This window comes from Balaenoptera borealis (genome assembly GCF_965194805.1).
Source record: "Balaenoptera borealis genome assembly, chromosome: 7".
Lineage (NCBI taxonomy): Eukaryota > Metazoa > Chordata > Mammalia > Artiodactyla > Balaenopteridae > Balaenoptera > Balaenoptera borealis.
Window position 1 is genome coordinate 86,112,994 of NC_138864.1, and position 19,351 is coordinate 86,132,344.

The 19,351-nt window shown below is 39.3% G+C and overlaps 1 protein-coding gene and 1 long non-coding RNA gene across 12 annotated transcripts in view; one reads left to right on the plus strand and one right to left on the minus strand.

The window, feature by feature from the left end:
* Positions 1–19,351, plus strand: part of BBS9 (Bardet-Biedl syndrome 9) — a 480,217-nt gene that overhangs the window by 388,047 nt on the left and 72,819 nt on the right. For all 11 annotated transcript variants that reach the window (XR_014246785.1, XR_014246786.1, XR_014246787.1 and 8 more), the window contains one exon: positions 14,140–14,362. Coding sequence is in view for 6 of the 11 variants with exons in the window: in XM_082399440.1 (XP_082255566.1) it covers positions 14,140–14,362 (223 nt within the window). In the remaining 5 variants the exon portion in view is untranslated. The remainder of the gene's footprint in view (positions 1–14,139; positions 14,363–19,351) is intronic.
* Positions 643–14,133, minus strand: LOC309632228. Its single transcript, XR_014246799.1, has 2 exons — positions 4,817–14,133; positions 643–4,259 (listed from the first exon to the last, which is right to left on the minus strand). It is a non-coding gene; the product is annotated as an uncharacterized lncRNA (long non-coding RNA).

The window sequence follows — 19,351 nt, forward strand, 5'->3', positions numbered from 1 at the left end:
ATAGTTGAAATACATCAGAATAGGAGCCAAGTAGAATACATTTACAGGTGGTGACGTGTAATTTTTTAATCTTTCCTTATGTATATCAAATATGAAACAGCGCTTTAACGGACACATTTAGTATTATTCATGCATTTAAGAATAAAGAGACTAAGTAAATGAACAAAGAATTGATTATTTGAAGCTCCACTCTCACTGTATGTGAGATCCTTTGTGAAATAAGGTGTGATTTAATTATAAATAAGTAAAATAAGTAAAAATCACGCTACCACAGTGAGGAAAATAATGATCATCGCCATCCTTATAATGCTTACCAATTTGATTCCTGGCTGGAAGTGTATTTACTTAGTTCAATTTCCTTAAAATACCGTTACTGTGCCTAATTTGAGTCTACTAATTACAAAGAGATGATTTTGCCATTTCTGGGACGTTGCATTCTCTTACAAATGTACACCTGGAAATTGGTGACTCTTTCCTCTAAAACCGGTGCTCCCTCTTCGCTGTAACCACATGCAGAGCTGCACCTCCAGGTTTAGTCAGTCACCCTAGCCGGTGGTTGTTCATTTGGAAATGTTTCTGGGAACCCCCCTTGGCTTGCGTCCTTGTTATTCTACCTGGCTTTCTGTGGTGGCATTTGAAGTAGCCTTTCTACCCACGTTTTGCCCTGCACATCTCTGCAAGACTCAGCCCACTGCTCTGCTGTCACACATCTGCTTACATACTTTCCATGGCTCTCTTTGCCCCTGGTCGAGTTTGGGTTCCAGTGCCAGGCGTTCAGGACTTTCAGTCACTTGGCTCCACTATATCTTCTTTCTGAAACTCCTTTTCTGCGACTTCCCAGCTTCCCCACTTTGTTCTGGGAAAGCTGACTTTCCATGGATACACAACTTCTTTCCATCAAGCAGGGCTAATAGAGCTTTTTTCCCTCACCTAAAATAGTGTCCTCTCTTTACCCTTCTATCTACCCTCTTTAAGAGGCAGATCAATTTTCATTTCCTCCCTATTTATTCTGGCTTTCATTCTCTTGTGAATTTCACTTGGGAGTATGACATAATTTAGCTCTCATTTTATACTCAAAAATTGTCTATGTGCTTGTCTTGTATTCTAATTTAAGGACAGATTCTTTCATATCCCCACAGAATTGAAGCTTAAATTAAGCATATAGTCGGATATAAGATCCGTGGATTGCTTGATACCCCATTTACTTTCATAATGTTTCACACAATTACAGATTGTCCTCCAACAACTGTGTAGATTTTTAAAAGTCATTTTTAAAAAAGGAAGCAAGCTATTTCCATGTTGAATTACTCCTTTTTTTTTTTGCAAGCAACCTCAAATTTTTGGGGCATTCTATAAGAGAAAACTTGATCTTTCCTGTACAGATGGTAAAAGATATAGGTAAACTGATAGCCAGACCATCACACATAAATATTTATACATATATTCATTCACATATCCTGTAATTCAAATCAGTTAACATAAAAATTTTCAGTCTTACCAGTAATGAATATATGCAAGTGTAAACAGCTATTAGGTACACTTCACCTTTATTGATTTAGTCAAATTTGGTAATAAATACTACTAACAGACATGTAGTGAAATAGACACACCCAGCTATTTCTGATATAGTCTTTCCAGAGAGTCCTCTAGGAAAATGTGGGTCATAAAACTAATCCAACACTTGGGCACCAGTAATCTAAGTTAATGCACTGAAAGTAGTAAACTAAAATCCATTTAGTACCATAATGTTTATATTTATAATTATGAAATACCACAAGCAACCTAAATGCTAATAGTTGGAAAATACAAATGGTGGTATATCAGTTGAATAGAATATTATGTCAGACCGGGGTTCACATCCCTTTTAGAGCAAATACTTAACTAGCTGGGCATCCTTAGGCAAATTACAGAACTCTTTAAGCATTGGTTTCCTTATCTGTACATTGGTGAACGAGACCAGACCCCAAGGACTGGTTCTGCTTCGAAGAGAGTTGAGAGTGGCCATCCAGCTTTGATTTTACCTTACCTTTGCTTTATATTCCTACTGAACCAGTAAATAAATGGTACAGAGGAAGAACATGACATAAAGAAAGTGAGTGAACTTGGCTCCCCAATGCCTTTCTCATGAAGACATGCCCAGAGTTTGTTGGAAAACACAGTTCGTGCCGAGTGAGGAATCTGCCAGTTCAGAGGTGCTCAGAGCCAGAAACTCACTGCCCTTCACACAGTTAGGTCGGGAGAAAGGCCATGTCAGGATCTGAGGAGCTGTACACATGGAATTTCTCTTTACATTTCAGGTATATCCTTTCCTCTACTATGTATTTTTTTTTTTTTTTTTTTTTTAAAACCACGTAATCTGGCTTTCCTTAGGTTTGGCTATGGTCTACTATTCATGATTTACTGAAACACAATAAATATTGAATAAAAATATGTATAAAATAAGGTTTTTCTTCTTCAATAATATTTATCCAAATTCTATTTCCTACACAAAGTAAGAAAGTTACATTGCTCGTTTGGTCTCAGTGAACTAGACCATATACTGAGCCTCCTTTGGGTGTCTTCACCATCATTTTTAGATTCAGGGTTTTGATGTTTAGTTATCTATGTCAACTGGAAGACCAGAATACCACTACTACCACTACCACTACCACTACCACCACCACCACCACCACCACCACCACCACCACTACTACTACTACTACTACTACTACTACTACTACTGCTATTATTAATACTACCACAGAAGTGCTAAACCTTATTTTAAAACAATATTACTTGTGTGAACTCATTTGGAAACTACTTGTCGAAGATGTGCAGATGTTAAGGACACCTTTTATAAACCTCTTAAGGTTCATAGGAGGACTAATTGAGGAAATGTACATAAAGTGCTAAACATGGTGCTGGGCATATACAATCTCCAAGAATTACTAGCTCTTGTTACTACTATTTCAATAATGGAATGCCATCCATTGTAAGTGACAGCATTATTTTATGGACCGCTTAGAAAAAAAAACAAACACTGCCAATTAAACTATGACATAGTGTTCTTTATCACTTAAAATTTTAGATAATTATTGAAAGAGATTTTAGACTTATTTAGACATACATTTTATCACATCTTACTCTTGAGCCTCAGTAAGAGGAAAGCAGCATAAATTGGTTAAGGTATTCCTGAAACTTCTTCACATTCAAAGTTTGATTCTCTTAAGTCACCTTTCAACTACAGGTGATCCCTATCCGTGTTTTTACACACAGCATTGTCCTGTGTGCCATGAAGAGCATTTTGACACAACCTTAAGAGTGTGCCACTGTTGCCTTCATGACTTTTTTCTGAGTCCCTAATATCTATTCTAAAAATTTTCCATTTTGACTGAGCTCAAAGCTTCGTTTTTTTCCTTCAGTTGAATCGTATATTGGTGCAAGAAGCTTCTATCCATAGTTAGCAAGAAATTTTAGGCAAATTGATGTTTACTGCTTTAACAATAGTCCTGTGTGATACATTAATTAATCAAACCACATCTATCCCAGAGACTTGGCAATTTCTCTTACTTCAGTTGTATTGTTTGACAGAGAATAGTAATCTGTGCGCATGTATCTCAGTAACAAAACATAATACATTTCTCCTATCTGTATCTTCTTATTTTACATCCTGGAAGGCACTTTGCTTTTGCTTTGCAAGAACATATGGAATTGCTGTCATTCTTCTGTCATGAATATTTGCTTCACTAATTTCAAATTTATACTTCCAACTGTTCTATTCCCATGCCTTTCCGTGCACACAACTTTTTTGTTCAATGATGAATCATAGTATAATTTTGATATTTTAAATGATAATCAGTTTGACAGGAAAGTATGGCCATTGCACATCCATCAATTGAAGTGACAAAATATGAACAGCTAAGACAAAGACTGCGCATACACAGGCACTGACAGCAATAGCATGACTGGTGCCTGGAAGCCAGCGGTTGTCAGATGCTGCCGAAATTGACACAATCTATTTCAGAGATGTTAAAATGTGAAAAAATTGCTCTGGAATTGATGGAACATAATTGTAGGCACAGAGTAAAAGATTTTAATTACAGTCATTTTTTATTAACAGGAAATTTGTGAGTGGTTTGAATTGGGGACAGGAAGTTATAGGAAAGGGCAATGCCTTGGTGTTCCGTCTTGGAGCAGGCATCCTGAACCAGAAGCAGATTTCATATAAGTAGGAAAGATCTTACCAGTTGTTGCGTTTTGAAGAGAAAGCTGCAAATAAACTGTGAGAAGTAATGAAGGTTGCTATCACTCCTAATTTGGCAGATTGCATAACATGATTATGAAATCTAAGCTTTGATTTTCACTGATATGTCATTTATGAGGACTGCAGGAACACAGGTCTTCTCTCTCACCACAGTGAATGAGACGATGCGGATGAAATCACTGATATTGTGAGCAGGAATATGCTTCACTTTCTGCATTTAAAGTGGTGAAACTTGCCAGTTTCCTATGAAATCTAATTTCTGTGGTTTAATGGCAGTGATCAGTTGCAGTGGTTAGTTATTTTCTAACCCATTGGCTGTAAATTCAAAGTCATAAGCATCTCTATATACTTTTTAGCAATCTCAGAACCACATCCAATAAACTTCACTAATTAGAAGACATCCCTGTTTTGTAGAGAAATAAGGAGGGAAATTAAACACACACACACACATACACATTCATACACACACAGAAGATATAGGCCTGCCTCCCCCAATTCAAAGAAATGTAAGAAAACTAACTTATTGAGCGTTATTAAGTACTACGCATTGGCCAAGGACTCTGCATACATTACCCCATTTAATCCTCACTCTGTGCTGGATGCTGTTTGTGCTTCACCCATGTCTCTCCACCTCCTGCCATTCCTGAAAGCTTCTACATGCTGGACACCTGCCGTTTTGCTGCCTGGGGATTCTCCCTGTTTGGCAGAGGCTGTGCAGCCACATGTTTGATCAATGACTGACAGGGGTTGGTAGATTAATACCCCAGCTCCCTCATCCCTCCAGTTGGCAAAGTCCAAGGTACATTACACACCACCTCCCAGAGTAGTCCAGCAGGATTGCACCAGTTACCTACAGCGGTAACTGCTCACAGCCCAGCAGTTTATTGTCTTCTCCCCCTTCCCCCTCTCACTTACTCACTTCCCACCAGCACCTCTTGGATCAGCTGTCAGATAAACTACTTGCATCCACATCCTTGCTTCACAACTATTACTTCCAATTTACAAATGAGGAAATATGCCCAAGGTCATATAGCTAGAACACAGCAGAGGCGAGATTTGAACCCAAGCTAAGGAGCTTCACAAAAATGAGAAACCTGACTCAATGGGGGAACTTTTGACAAGGTGATCATACGGAAGTTTTATTCTTCTCCAATATGACTACTTTAACAAGGATAAGTATAATTTATATTGTGTATTATGTGTACCCGTGCTGGATTCTATATTAGAAAATGCTGACAAATTTAATCTACTTGTTTGCTTCACATAACACTAAAAAGAACTCAAACTATATAATTGATTTTTTCACAAAGTTGACGGGAAGGTACCTCATTATGTAGACAATTACTATTTAACTTTGAGATTTGTGCTGCTGTGTTGCTGTTATCTTAGCTTGATTGCTGTGAAAAATGACATGAACATTGAATGGTGTACAGTCAGTCACTTCAGATCCCATTTTCTGTATTTTTTTCTTCGGACTTGAATTCTATTTGAAGGAAGATAGAAATAGAAATCTAGTATTTGGACCTTCCTATAGCTGTTTCAGATCCACCAATGGCTTTGACCAAGAAAGAAGTAGGTAAGCGAATCTTAAAAGAGTGAAGCTTCTGGGTGGTCCTAAAAAATACAAACTAATTAAAAGGAAGAGAGAGACACAGAAAGAAAGGGATCCTAAAGAAAAGTGCTTTACACTTAAATCAGTGGTTTCATGTGTATTGGGACATTTTTTCTTGAATTTGGTTATTTCCTATTCTTTGAGATTTTTAAGAACACAGCATTGTTAGGGAGGAGTTGATGCCTTCAGTTTATTTACATGGCTCTTCTCTCGTCCTAGCTTCAGTAAGATTTTCCCCAGACTCTGTCAGATATATGGGTATTTGGGGAGTCTGTGACCCCATGAATCTTTTGATTCCATAATAAGAATGGGCTCTCCAAGTATTCTCAGTAATGAGTCCTTGAAATGAGCACATAACTCAGACTCATCAGAGTCAAGTCTGACCATTGTTATGTTTTCAGGGGATGTGGTGTCCCAAGGCCATTCCTAGATGTTAGTTACAGTAGTCTATGCAGGTGCTAAAAGCTTTGACCCATCCAAACTGGCACAAATCATAGTGCTTTTTGATTATGCAGTAAAATCTTATTTAATTGTATACAGATTATTCACTTGGATGAAGAAGCTGATTTGAATTTTGATTCCATGAATATGTTAATTGTGACCATAAATTTTCTGGGGGAAGACCTCATATGATATTTTCTGCCTAAGGTGATCTGATGAAAATAGATTGAAAGGCACACATGATGAAATGGGGAAAAAGTGGTCTGTAGTTTAGTGACCAAGAGCATGGAATTTAGAGCCATACAGTCCTGAATCCCATTACAGCTCTTACTTTTAATAATTGTGTCATTTGTGGTAAAATACTTTGCATCTAGCACCTTAGTTGGAAGTTACAATACCAATTTAACAAGATAATTATTTACAAATAATATTTGTAAATTTCTTAGCATACTTTCTAGTACATAAGAGGTCCTAAATAGTTTTTGCTCTTGTTGTTATTTCTAGTGTCATTATTATTCACAAGAACCAGCCCCCAAAAGATCAACTTTTAGAGACAACTCCCAGAAGTAAGAATAATAGCATGGAATTAAGTAACTACAATTGCTAAATATGTCTCATTAAATCTAAAAGCACCTGGCAAAGGAAATTATTTTTCTGATTTTTAACTGATGAGGAAACTGAGACCCAGAGACCTAAAATAATTTTCCCAGAGACATACAGCTTGTAAGGAAAGGTGCCACATTTTAGCCTAGGTCTTCTGACTTCTAACCCAGTGCCCTTCTCATGACCCATGCTGGCTCTTACATGGAAATACATAAGCAAGCATAAGTCATAGCCTGAGATGGTGAATAAGTGAAGGACCAAAGCTGCATGTTAGGCCAGGTAACTAATGACCTCAGGGGAAAAAGCAGCCACAAATTCAGGACTCGCTTTCCTGGGCTTCCCTTGTCCCCTGGATCTTGACCTGGTAACTACTATCTTGTTAGCTTTTCTATAACTTCAAAGAAGTGATTTTTGTATATGTTTTTTCTAGTTATTCTCAGTGAGATAATTGGTCCAAATGATCTAATCTACCATCACCAGAAGCAGGTTTCCCTTGGAATATTCATTATCAATTTTATTTTCCAGTCTTAATATTTTTGTAAGTTGTTTCTGAATAGTGCATGTGACTGGAAGCTTTTGCCTGAAGCAGACTTTAATGCTTAGTCAAAATGGTTGGCTAGGGACTTCCCTTGTGGCGCAGTGGTTAAGAATCCGCCTGCCAGTACAGGGGACACACGTTTGAGCCCTGATCCGGGAAGATCCCACATGCCATGGAGCAATAAGCCTATGCGCCACAACTACTGAGCCTGCACTCTAGAGCCCACGAGCCACAACTACTGAAGCCCGTGTGCCTAGAGCCCATGCTCTGCAACAAAGAGAAGCCACCTCAATAGAAGCCCGTGCACTGCAATGAAGAGTAGCCCCCGCTCGCCGCAACTAGAGAAAGCCCGCTCACAGCAACGAAGACCCAATGCAGCCAAAAATAAATAAATTTATTTTTTAAAAAATGATTGGCTAGGTGGGACATCATTAATGTTTTGTTTTGTTTTAAAATTGAATACGGCTATCCAGGATCAGATTTCATGATAATTCAGGTAATCTACTTGTGTTCCTTCCTCTGTCTAAATCTTTGGGGTCAGAATGGGAGTACAGATCAAATGCAAATTTCTTAGCAAAACATAACTTAAAAAAAGTATCAGAGTAGGTTGATTGGAAGCAACCTTATGTTTTCTGCTTGTACTGCTGCTAAACTCCATGAAGATTGCTTAGCTTCTGTTTCTCAAAAAGGTTTTGGATTTTCATCCAATAGGAAGCAATGTGCTTTATTTTTCACAATGCTATGTTGATAAGGCTGGCACCCTGTTCTACTTTTGGTTAAAATCTGAATGAGATTTTTACAGCTTTTGAATCATGACAATACTGAAGTCCAATAAATCACTTCAGTTTAAGATTAAAAGATGATGATATTGGGGAGTGCTTCATTTTATTAGTGATGGGTTGAAAAAGTTTAAGCTGATTTTTTTCAATGTTTTATTTTATAAAAACCACTGAACATAATTTTAAACTCATTAAGATGCCATGTAGGCCATACAGCTTGGTTTCATTTTTAAATTTTATTTTATTTTGTTTCAGGTTCAAAGAGTTGTTTTACTCTTCAAAGGTAAATAGCTCAACATTTCAAGCCCTCCTTTGCATGAAGGAAGATTCACTGAATAAAATCTAGTCTTTAGAAATAATCTGAACCTAGATAAATCCGGAAAAATTCTTATATCTTCCAAAATATATAATTTACAACTAAAGAAATAAGTTTTCTTTGTACCTAGGTTTACAGTGACCCTTCATTTGATTATTTTTCCTTATCTTGGCTAATTATAATATGATACAATACAAAGTAGTAGTAATCATAAGATCAATCATAAATACCAAAGACTTTTAATTGTGAATCCTTTACATCTATTCAAGAGGAAATTTATTTCTCTTTAATACAACGTTTTTTTTTCAAATAAATGAATACGATGTAAAGGTCATTTTACCTTCAAATGTACAATGTAAGACGGGCCATTTCTGAGAGTCTTCTCTCCTCAACTGAAACCTGGGATGTGGGTACACAATCTCCATTTGTTCCTTTACACAGATTTCTTTTTTTTTTTTTTAACCTTTCCTCTCTCCCTTAGAGTTAACTGTGTGTACATTTGGTAACAAATGCTACCATGGCATTGTGTTGTTTTCCCCTATACTACTATAGTTGCGGATGTGGTAGTGTTTCTATTATAAACATAAGTTTGCAGAAGTTTATAATTTTTTTATAAATTTATTTTATTATTTATTTAATTATTTTTGGCTGTGTTGGATCTTCGTTTCTGTGCGAGGGCTTTCTCTAGTTGCGGCGAGCGGGGGCCACTCCTCATCGCTTTGCGCGGGCCTCTCACTATCGCGGCCTCTCTTGTTGCGGAGCACAGGCTCCAGACACGCAGGCTCAGTAGTTGTGGCTCACGGGCCTAGTTGCTCCATGGCATGTGGGATCTTCCCAGACCAGGACTCGAACCCGTGTCCCCTGCATTGGCAGGCAGATTCTCAACCACTGTGCCACCAGGGAAGGCCCAGAAGTTTATAATTTGTTTGAATAAAAGTTTAAAGATATTACTCTTCACATTGGATTCCAATTGTGTATTTGTATTTTCTGATTTAAAAAAAAGTAGGATTGAATATACATGCTTATGCCATAGTATCTTCTGCTTAAGATTTGAGTGCCTTACCATTCATGTAAAATTGGCTTGGCAAATAGTGTTATTCCTGTTTTATGGAGACCTTAGATATACCCTGCAGAGATTAAGTGATTTATCTAAGGTCATACAGGAAAGAGGCTGTTGAGGTGAATGAGGTTAAGTCAAAATCCAGAAGCCTTGGGGCAGTTATCTTCAACTCGGCTGTTTTAATTTGCAGGTGGCATGAGAATACTCTTTTAGTTTATTTTTTTCTTTGGTTACTTTGATTGATACCCTAGGAAATTAACTTGACAAACTTAGTCAAACTTTCTGCGTCTTACCGTTTCTGAAAAGCCACTTGCTTATACTGGTTTTTGGGCACAATGACCAGTGGAGACTAGCAGGGTATGTAGAGCAGGGAAGTCAGAAACTCAGCCATGGCTGTGTGGTCTCTGGATAGCAAAAAGCACAGCTCGGTTGACTTCAGGCAGGAGGAGGAACAGGCTAGCAGAGGCTGAGGCCTTGAATTTGAAAAGCTTCCTCCTAGAAATGGGGCATCACACTGGTACAGAGAGGCATCTGGGACCAGCATGGCATATAGGAGCCTCCACACAGGCAGGTGAAACATGAAAAGCCATGTTGGGGAACGCACACAGCAGGCAGCTTGGCACTGAAGTCCGGCAGCAGGGCTACAGCCTTAGGTCTAGTTTCTTGGAAGGGATTTGGCAGGAGCAAGGCAGCCCAGTCCTTTAAGGAGTGACCCTTTAAGCAGGCTCCCAACGTAGGGGCTCAGGTAGAAGGACTAAGGCAAAAGTTAAGTTACCACATGGGGTAGAGCCTAGACCTTGGGAACAAAGCAAAACCCCGATCGTCAATACTAGACTAGATATAGTAAGCACAAAAAAGCCCAGTAAATAAATTAATTTCTAGTACTGACAAGGGCCATGAAGAAGATAAAACAGAGTAACATGTACATTTAAATTTATTTATGGATTTAGTCACACATTTATAGCTGTAACTTCACACCTACTGTTGTTTTCTAAAAGCCATACATGGGTTAACTGGGACTTTAAGAGTTAGGCTATGGATTTGAGAACTAAAGTCATTTCAACTATCACCAAAGAGCACTTGCTTAGTAGTTTCTTCCCTTCCAGATGTTTTGTAGCACCATTTTACCAAAATTCAGATTTTCTTTCACTCTTGCAATTAGGAGAGGTAATTGATGTTCAAATGATAAACATCAACTGATGTTCAATTATTAGTACAATTGGTGTTCAACTTTAAAGGATAAAGGTCAGGTATGTGCATGTGGTGTGTGTGTGTGTGTGTGTGTGTGTGTGTTTAGACATTAAAACTGAATATTGGACTTATCAATTTAAGGGCTGTAAATAAAGGTAATGGATTCAAACACCAAAAAGGTGGTTAAAGTAGCTTATCTTTAATGTACTTCTCATACTTGAGATTCTAGATTTCCACATAGTTTTGTTTCACATTTTATCAGGTAAGTATGCTACATGGTTGATCAGTGGATTATCACATTGCATTTTTAAGGCTCTTCTTTTGTCTCATAAACATTCCTTTTTATTATCATATTTGAGTTTATGTAGCAATTCAGGCCCTCCAGATAATAACCCTGTATTTCAGTAACAATATTTTTGAAGTATTGGCATCATGCCTCATTATATTAAAGAAATATCCATGCCAAATACCTAAACATGACATGGTTTTTGACTTGATCTGCAAGTTGGCAGTAGAAAAGGAAATTCTGTAGTACCTCTATATTAACCAAATGCCATATCTACTTAAATTATCTAATATGTTACTGTAACCTACTTATGAAAACAGTAGTTTGCTTAGATGAATAGTCTATAAAATAGTAGGAACTGTTTTAATGCTGAAATGACCACAGAGCACACAAATGCCAAATTATATACAAAGGATTTTTCCTTCTTATACTCCAGAGGTCATCATCAGTGCCTTCAAAAACAACTTGAAAATATGTCCTCTCCAATGACATTTGGGTTACTATTTTGTCTTAATTTACCTCTTCCCATTATTATTGAAATACAGTTCAATTTTAAATATTTGTCTAGTTTAGATTTTGATATTTGTATAGAGATGTCTTTGTAGTAACCAGCAGTTTATTATTCTTTAGTGGTTTGGGATAGGAAGCTGTTTTTATAGCCTTTGACATCTCATTTAAAAATAATTAATTTGTTTCCTAATTTGCCATCTATAATGGGTCAATAGAGTAAAAAATCCTGATGTTGGCAATCAGCGGGAAGTTCTCTAGTGGATATATACAGAGTCTGCACTTTGCTCTAAAGAACCAGCTGCTTAAGCCTACAAGGAAGATGTGTGGTGAGTGTGGAAAAGGCCTGAGGCTTAATCATCTGTTTGCTCGTTGTGAATCAGGAGTGTGGTGCAGCTGCCAAGAGAGCAGAGGCAACCAGAGGCCAGGCTGGCAGTGAGAACTCCCAGTAAATGGGTGGCGGCTCTTTCCACCCTGCACTCCCATCCCCAGCCTGGTGTCTTGGGGTCAGTTTGGGGTTCTCTAGTTAGCTGTATAAATGTTTAAGTGTTTAAAATTGGAGCTCATTCAGAGACAAGTGGTCAGGATGGAGAGAAAACTTGAAACCATGTTTATATAAGGAAGAGCTGGAGGAACTGAGGATGTTTATTCTGGAGGAGAGGGTACAGAATTGCTGTCTTCACAGATATAAAGGGCTGTCATGTAGAAGAGAGGTTAGATTTATTCTCCATGGCGCTGGAGGATAGAATAAGGGCCAACGGGGCAGATTTTGGCTCAGTTTAGGAATAGCTTTCTGCTGGTTACATATGTCCCTGAAAGGAGTGAACTGCCCCCAAAAGTAGTAATTTTGGATCTTGGGGACAACCATACCTAGGCAGATGGTTGCTACTGTATTCCAGGGAACGTCCCATGAGACTGGACTAAAGATCTCCAAAGTCATCCCAATGCTAAGGTCCTAGTTCACCATCTCTCTGTCCAGCAAACACATTTCTTGACGAAGCACAGTGCTAGGGGTGCGGAGACCTCCAGGCACTGGAGAAACCAGGCATGCAGACAGTGGCCACTGCACAGGGTGAGGAGTACAGTGATGGATGTGGGTGTGTGAGGTCTCAGAGTCCCGGAGAGGGCCCACGAATGCGATGCTTGGATGGCAGTGCCTGAGCTGAGTCGTAAGTAGTAGTTGGCCAGGTAACAAGTAGAGATAGGGCATTGCAGCAGGAGGGCCGAGCATGTGTAGAGGCCAGGGTGAGAGTGGGAGTGCAGATGGACAGGGAGAGAATAAAATGGAGCAGGAGCTGGAGCAGAAAGTGCTTTGTATGCTAAACTGAGCATTTGGCTTTAGGAGTTGAAGTTTAGGAATAATGTAATCCGATTTGCATATATGAAAGGTGGCTCAACTGATAAGGTTGAGGATAGAGTGGTACCAACAGTGAAGTCACCCAGGGACTCCTCTCTGAGTCTCAGGTTTCTCACCCCTTATGTGAGGGGCTTGGACTATTCTGCAGTATTCTATGAGGATAGTCATTCAGTATCATCCTTTATAATTTCACTTTGATTGTCAAGCCTGTGGTGTTCTAGGTCTCACCAGCCTCTGGGTACAAATGCAATCACATTGGCAATAATACCCAGATTTCATTCACACTTCTCTATTTTCCTGCTTAAGACCTCCAGACCCCCCGAAAATCATATCCAGTTGTCTCTGGGGCCCCCTGGGGATGTCCGATGGGAGAGCACAAGCTGACCCCTCCCACTTCTCATTCTGTTGTTATCTGAACCCACCTGAGGGTGGTGCTTCCTCATGCCAATCCTCTGTGATGACACCGCGGTCCCTGCCCGCCATAGATATCCCTAGAATTACAGCTTGCAGGGTGCCGAGGTGACACTGCACTCCTCATGGTCTTCACTGCAACCCAGCCACACTGTTCCCAGCAAATGGGGGTAAACGGCTCACTTCCTCACTTCGTGTCACTTTTTTGTCACCTGGGCACGGGAGTGGGACTGGATAGGCTTGTATCTCCCAAAATCCCTCTTGACAAAGCTCCTCTGGTTTTGGCCTGCAAACCCAAGGCTGTGGGACCAATAGCTGAGAGAGACATCAGGGTTTTCTCTCCATTCCGGTTTCCCCCAGTCTCCCCTTGTCCTGGCTGGTTCTCCTTCAGCAGCAAAATGAACTATAATCCTAGGGCTTCACTCTCTGGATCATCAAACACACATACACCTGAGATGATGATGATTATCATGCCTGGCACAGGGCTAAAAGCTTCTCATATACCATCTCATTTAATCACCCCCACCCTTGGAGATACTACATATTATTAGTATCCTCATTTGTAGGTGAGGATGAGGCTAAGAGGAATTAAGTAATGTGCTCAAAGTCAAACAACTGACAGAGCTAGAATTTAAAACCAGACTGGTCTGGAATATTCCAGACACCAAGCTCTTAACAAGTCCCCAACACTGGGACATAAAGACACTCATAATCTTATAACTTGATTAACAGTAAAGTGCTTACTTTGCTCATTTGTCATCTATGCATAAATTCCAAACTGGCTTTTGCATCCAGGGCTGGGAAGAAACGGTGGATGCTGCTATTTCCCACCTTTTGAAGACCTGCCTATCGAAGAGTTCCAAGGAGCAGGCTTTGAACCTCAGCAGCCAGTTGAGCATACCCAAAGACACAAGCCGATTGAAGAAACATATCACCTTGCTGTGCGATCGATTAGCCAAAGGTGGACGTCTCTGCCTAAGTACTGACGCAGCGGCTCCGCAGACCATGGTCATGCCAGGTAAGAGCTCCATTCATGCTCCCAAAACACAACTGTACTTTGGCCAAATTAAAGGAATGTGCCTGTGGTTGTACTTGGGGTTTACATTTCATATTAAAGTGATGATAGCCAAGAAAATTGCTTTCACGTTTCCCCTCAGATATCCCAGGGTAACCACTTGGATAAATATTCTTGGGGTATTTGCTTGCTAGACATTTCTAGAATGGTATGTCTTTTTTCTTCCCTCTGCTTTTAAATATATGATCCATTTTGTTTTGCTTCTAACCAATAAAAAGTGGATTAGAGAATAAAACTATTTTTAAGGAAAATTTTACTAAATATGATCTCACGATACCGTATTTCATAAATGTAAATAGCATAATACAAGCAGCTAATATAGTCCAGATGAGTCCCATCCCTTCTGCTGTTTTCCTGGTTGTGGTCACCAGAATACGGGGGAAGAGACAAAGAAAAAGACTGGAGATCAGGAGACATGAGCAGGCTTCAGGGCTGAGCCCTCTATGTGCCAGGGGGAGAGAGATCCCGGTTGCCCAGACCTGGGCAGTCAGTGATGACCATGGGCATCCAAGTCAGCCCTTCCCTCAGTCAGAGGGGCTGAGCCGTCAATAGCGCTGCATTCGGTCCTTTAGAGGCCGCAGCTCCCAAGTCCCGCTTAGCTCTACTTAGTGTCTCTCTTTATGGCAGCAGCAAGGAGCATAAGTAAATGAATTTATTAAATGCAGCAGCGGTAGCATCTATTTCCTCTTAAAGCAAGGACCATAGTATGGGAAGTGGTGTGGAGTTTTTCATCTTCCTCCTTACATGCATTTCGTACACTTACCGCCCGCCCCCCCCATGCTGATGTTACTGCTCATATGACCTGGATATGTTTGTTAACTTTCCAGAGTCTAGTTTCTCCTTTCAAAGTGGGTATAATAATGCCTTCCTTGTTGCCAGGGCATTATATGTTTGTAAAGCACCTAGCACAATTCTTGGAACAGAGATACACTTAAAAAATTCAAACTATAATTATTACCATTGTACGGATGTATGCATAATTCACCTTATAGATTTGGAGTGGAGAGAATGGCTGGCTTGGGACCATGGGATTCTGTATTCTATGGTTTGAAATTTTTTTTGCCTTAATCATACACAGGCAGAACCTAACTTTCATTCCAAAATATTTCTAATATGGCATCTCAGAATAGAATTGCCTTCCTACATAGAAACAGTTCTAATAGTTTGTCTTAATTTAGGTCTTCTTCATCTTGCCCTTGTTAACGTCCTCCTAACTGGTCCTTGGGCCTCGATTCATCCATCTCTGTCCACTGTTAGGATGATTTTCCTAAGAAATAAATATGTAGGCTTAATGAGATAGTAAATGAAAAATGTTCACTATAATCAGCAATCAGTATATGGCTCTCCCTCCTTTCTTGCCAATTGGAGAAACAAAGGAGGCTTGAGGGAGAAGGCCAAATACATAAAAGGGAAAGCTTAAAAAGAGATGGACTGACCCCCTGATTGGCTGGTGTGTTTGTCAGTGCAGGCCTTGGTAGCCCTGCGTTCTCTTCCCCACGTCCTTGTTGGAGCCTCTTTGGGAACAGCCACTAGGAGTCCGGTGGCATTGCTGTGAGCAAACACCTGGACACCTGGAGAGAAACGATGCTTCTTTAGTCACATTTATTGATTATAGAACTTTAGACATTTGTTTAAATAACTAGATTTGGAAGCAACCTCAGGGCTGTGTCCTTAGAAACCCTTGATGTAAAATTTCTGAATGTTTGGAAGGAAGAGGCAGAGGAAAGGAGGAAGAGAAGGAAGGGAGGGAGAAATGAAGGAAGGTGGAAAATGTGTTTGTTCACAAACCAGAAATCTGGAAGCCAGGTGTGTGCCTGTCACGCTAGTCTAGCTGAGTTCATCCCGTTGGAGAGATTGAGGCTGTGCGTATTTGTTGCGGTCATAATTGATTGCTTTTACTTAATGATGACCCACTTTTTTACTTTAGTTGAGTGACTCTCCCTCCCACCTGCCATATCCAATCATGATAGCGAGTTCTTAAAATTTGTTAAATCAGTGCTCTTCGTCATTACCATGCTCCATTATTGCCTATAATACCTTTCCTCCATAGAGCTCAGATTTTTCACATACTCATTTCCGTTCTTAACACGTTTTTGAGGTAGAAGAAACATGTAGAATTATTGCTGTTTTACAAATAGAAATGGAGTTAAGGAAAGCTAAATATCTTTCCCAGAGTTACATGGTTACTGGAAGGGTTAGGTCTAGAATCCAAATCTTGTAGCCCACTGTGCTTCCCTCTAGACCACACAGACCACACGGTACAAATATATTTCTAGCCAGAGCCTCCTCCTGTGTGAGCTATTCTTGATCTGGCCTTGTTTTCACTTAAATTGGCCTAGGATTTTGGGAGGAAAAGGGCAGAAATTTCACACAGTCTCTTTTCTTTGCTATGAGGAATATAATAAGGATTTACCCTGTATTTGCTTTGTGCTTAATTTTTATTATCTCAGTAGGTGACATGGTACCATTATTACAGAGATTATTTCTGCTTCAAACCAGTAGTTGTGAAATTTATGATGTTTAGCTATAGTAGTTGTTTCAGAATATGTGAAGGTAAAGTGGCATATTAGAAAGGAGTAGATTACTGAACACATAAGCATACAAGCATTTTTCACAGACATGATCTTTTTTTAATAGCTGGGCAGGAACTCAGAAATCATCTGGTTTACTTCCCTCTCTTAATAGCTGAGGTAACGAAGGCCCTAGGAAGATGAAGTGACTTAGTGGTTGATATTAAAAGGCAGGGGTGTCTGTAATTTTACCATGTTCCCTATTAAATTGCAGATGAATCTCAGAATAAAAAACTCTTGGTCTTCTCTAGCCTCATGACTTTATGAACCCAGCACCTTGGATGTGCCCTTTCTTTGCTCCAGTAAAGGCCATCATGACAACATCCTCCCTGGTGTCCAGAATTTGAAAATATTTCCCACTGGGAATTACCTTATGGACTTCTTTGCCTCACATTTCTCCTGCTTGCCTTTATCAACCTTCAGTTTCTCTATCAGGATTTAGCCTAATCTTTATTGGGTATTCTTTTTATTACAGAACCATCAAACTTGTATTTTTCTTATCTGTACCTCTGTATTCACATCTTTCAGCTGGGGAATATTGCATTTTCATTAAATGTCTTTTTTCTAATCTCAGTGGTATGTATTCTACCCTTAGAACAAGAGTTACAGAGGGCCACCAGGGTAGTGTTTAAAAAAAAATCTGAATGTGAATGCCTTTAGTTGCCTAGCTGGCTTAATCATACCTGTTTGTTACTTGCTGTATCCCTGCAGGTGCTTGAGGCTGAGGTTTACCTTAGATTGCTAGATTGATTAAAGTATGGAAGGTTCAAGACTAATTGGTATCAGAAAAAGACTACCTGAAACTGGAACCAACATTTCATTGTTTTCATTAGGAAAACAAAATATTTGTTTGAAAAAGAGTAAAATTAAAATTAACAGTAAGTTTATCATATATTTGCCAAAATTTATGTTATGCCTGCAATTTTGTGCCAATTCTTAGATACAGCAATGAAGGAATTGTGTGAGGTTTTTGTTTTTGCTTTGTTTCTGGTATGATGATGGACACTCAAATTTGGCCTAACTAGCACCTTCACAAAGAAGGTAATTTTTAGGAAAAAATATTCCAAGGCATTATCCATTTTCCTAGGGGTCTTTCTTTGATATGCAAACCATTTTCTTCAGAAACATCTATCATGTCATCATTCTAGCCAATTTTCTTCTCTTCATTGTTAACTGGACCAATTGCCAGATTTTCTTTTTTTTTTTTTTTTTTAAACATCTTTTTTGGAGTATAATTGCTCTACAATGGTGTGTTAGTTTCTGCTTTATAACAAAGTGAATCAGCCATATACATACACATATACCCCCGTATCTCCTCCCTCTTGCGTCTCCCTCCCACCCTCCCTATCCCACACCTCTAGGTGGTCACAAAGCACCGAGCTGATCTCCCTGTGCTATGCGGCTGCTTCCCACTAGCTATCTATTTTACATTTGGTAGTGTATATATGTCCATGCCACTCTCTCACTTCGTCCCAGCTTACCCTTCCCCCTCCCTGTGTCCTCAAGTCCATTCTCTACATCTGCATCTTTCTTTATTCCTGTCCTCAGTTGCCAGATTTTCTCCGGGTACTGTCCTTGCATGTGATACAAGCGGTTCTCTAATAACACTTTAACTGCATTGCATCTTGCATCATTTGCAAGATTTGTAATTTCCCTCTGCAACCCATTTATGCTGTATTTGCAACAGTTTCCAACAGTTGGTGAGAGATGAACCAATACAAAAAGTTGATAGCAGATGGGGATTCCTCTAGTGTTAAATGTGGAAAGATACTGGAGTAGAGACTAATTTTATAAGTGGCCGATTAGTTTTTGAGTGAATATCTTTGTATTATGCTTTTGCTTTTTTATGATTACAATTGGGATAATTAGAACATCTATAAGTAGGAGAATCCCCCCCTCCCCCAAATTATGTATGTAAGAATTTAGAAGGTGCTAGCCTGAATTCTGATCTCGTGTGCTAATGGGGCATTTCAAAGCAATGGAGAGAGGACAAGGTGAATTAATTGAAAAATGTTGCTGGGAACAGGCCAACCATTTGGAGAAAAAATAGTTAGATTCCCTAACCCATTCTGTGTGCCACGATACATTTCAGATGGATAAGAGATATAAATGTAAAAAAAAAAGGAAACACAAAAACACAGAATGAAATAGAGGTAGATACATAGGTATGGAGGTGCAGGACAGGTCTTTCTAAGTAAGTCAGCAAAGACAGAAAGCAAAAGACAGAGCTTCAGTGATACACGTCTCACAATCTGGTCCAGAAGCATATAAACCGAGGTGTGTGTTAATGATAATTATCCTAGGTGCCACAGTTATAGGTGGTGTCTGAGTGTCCTCCTGCTATTTCCCTTCCATATAATGT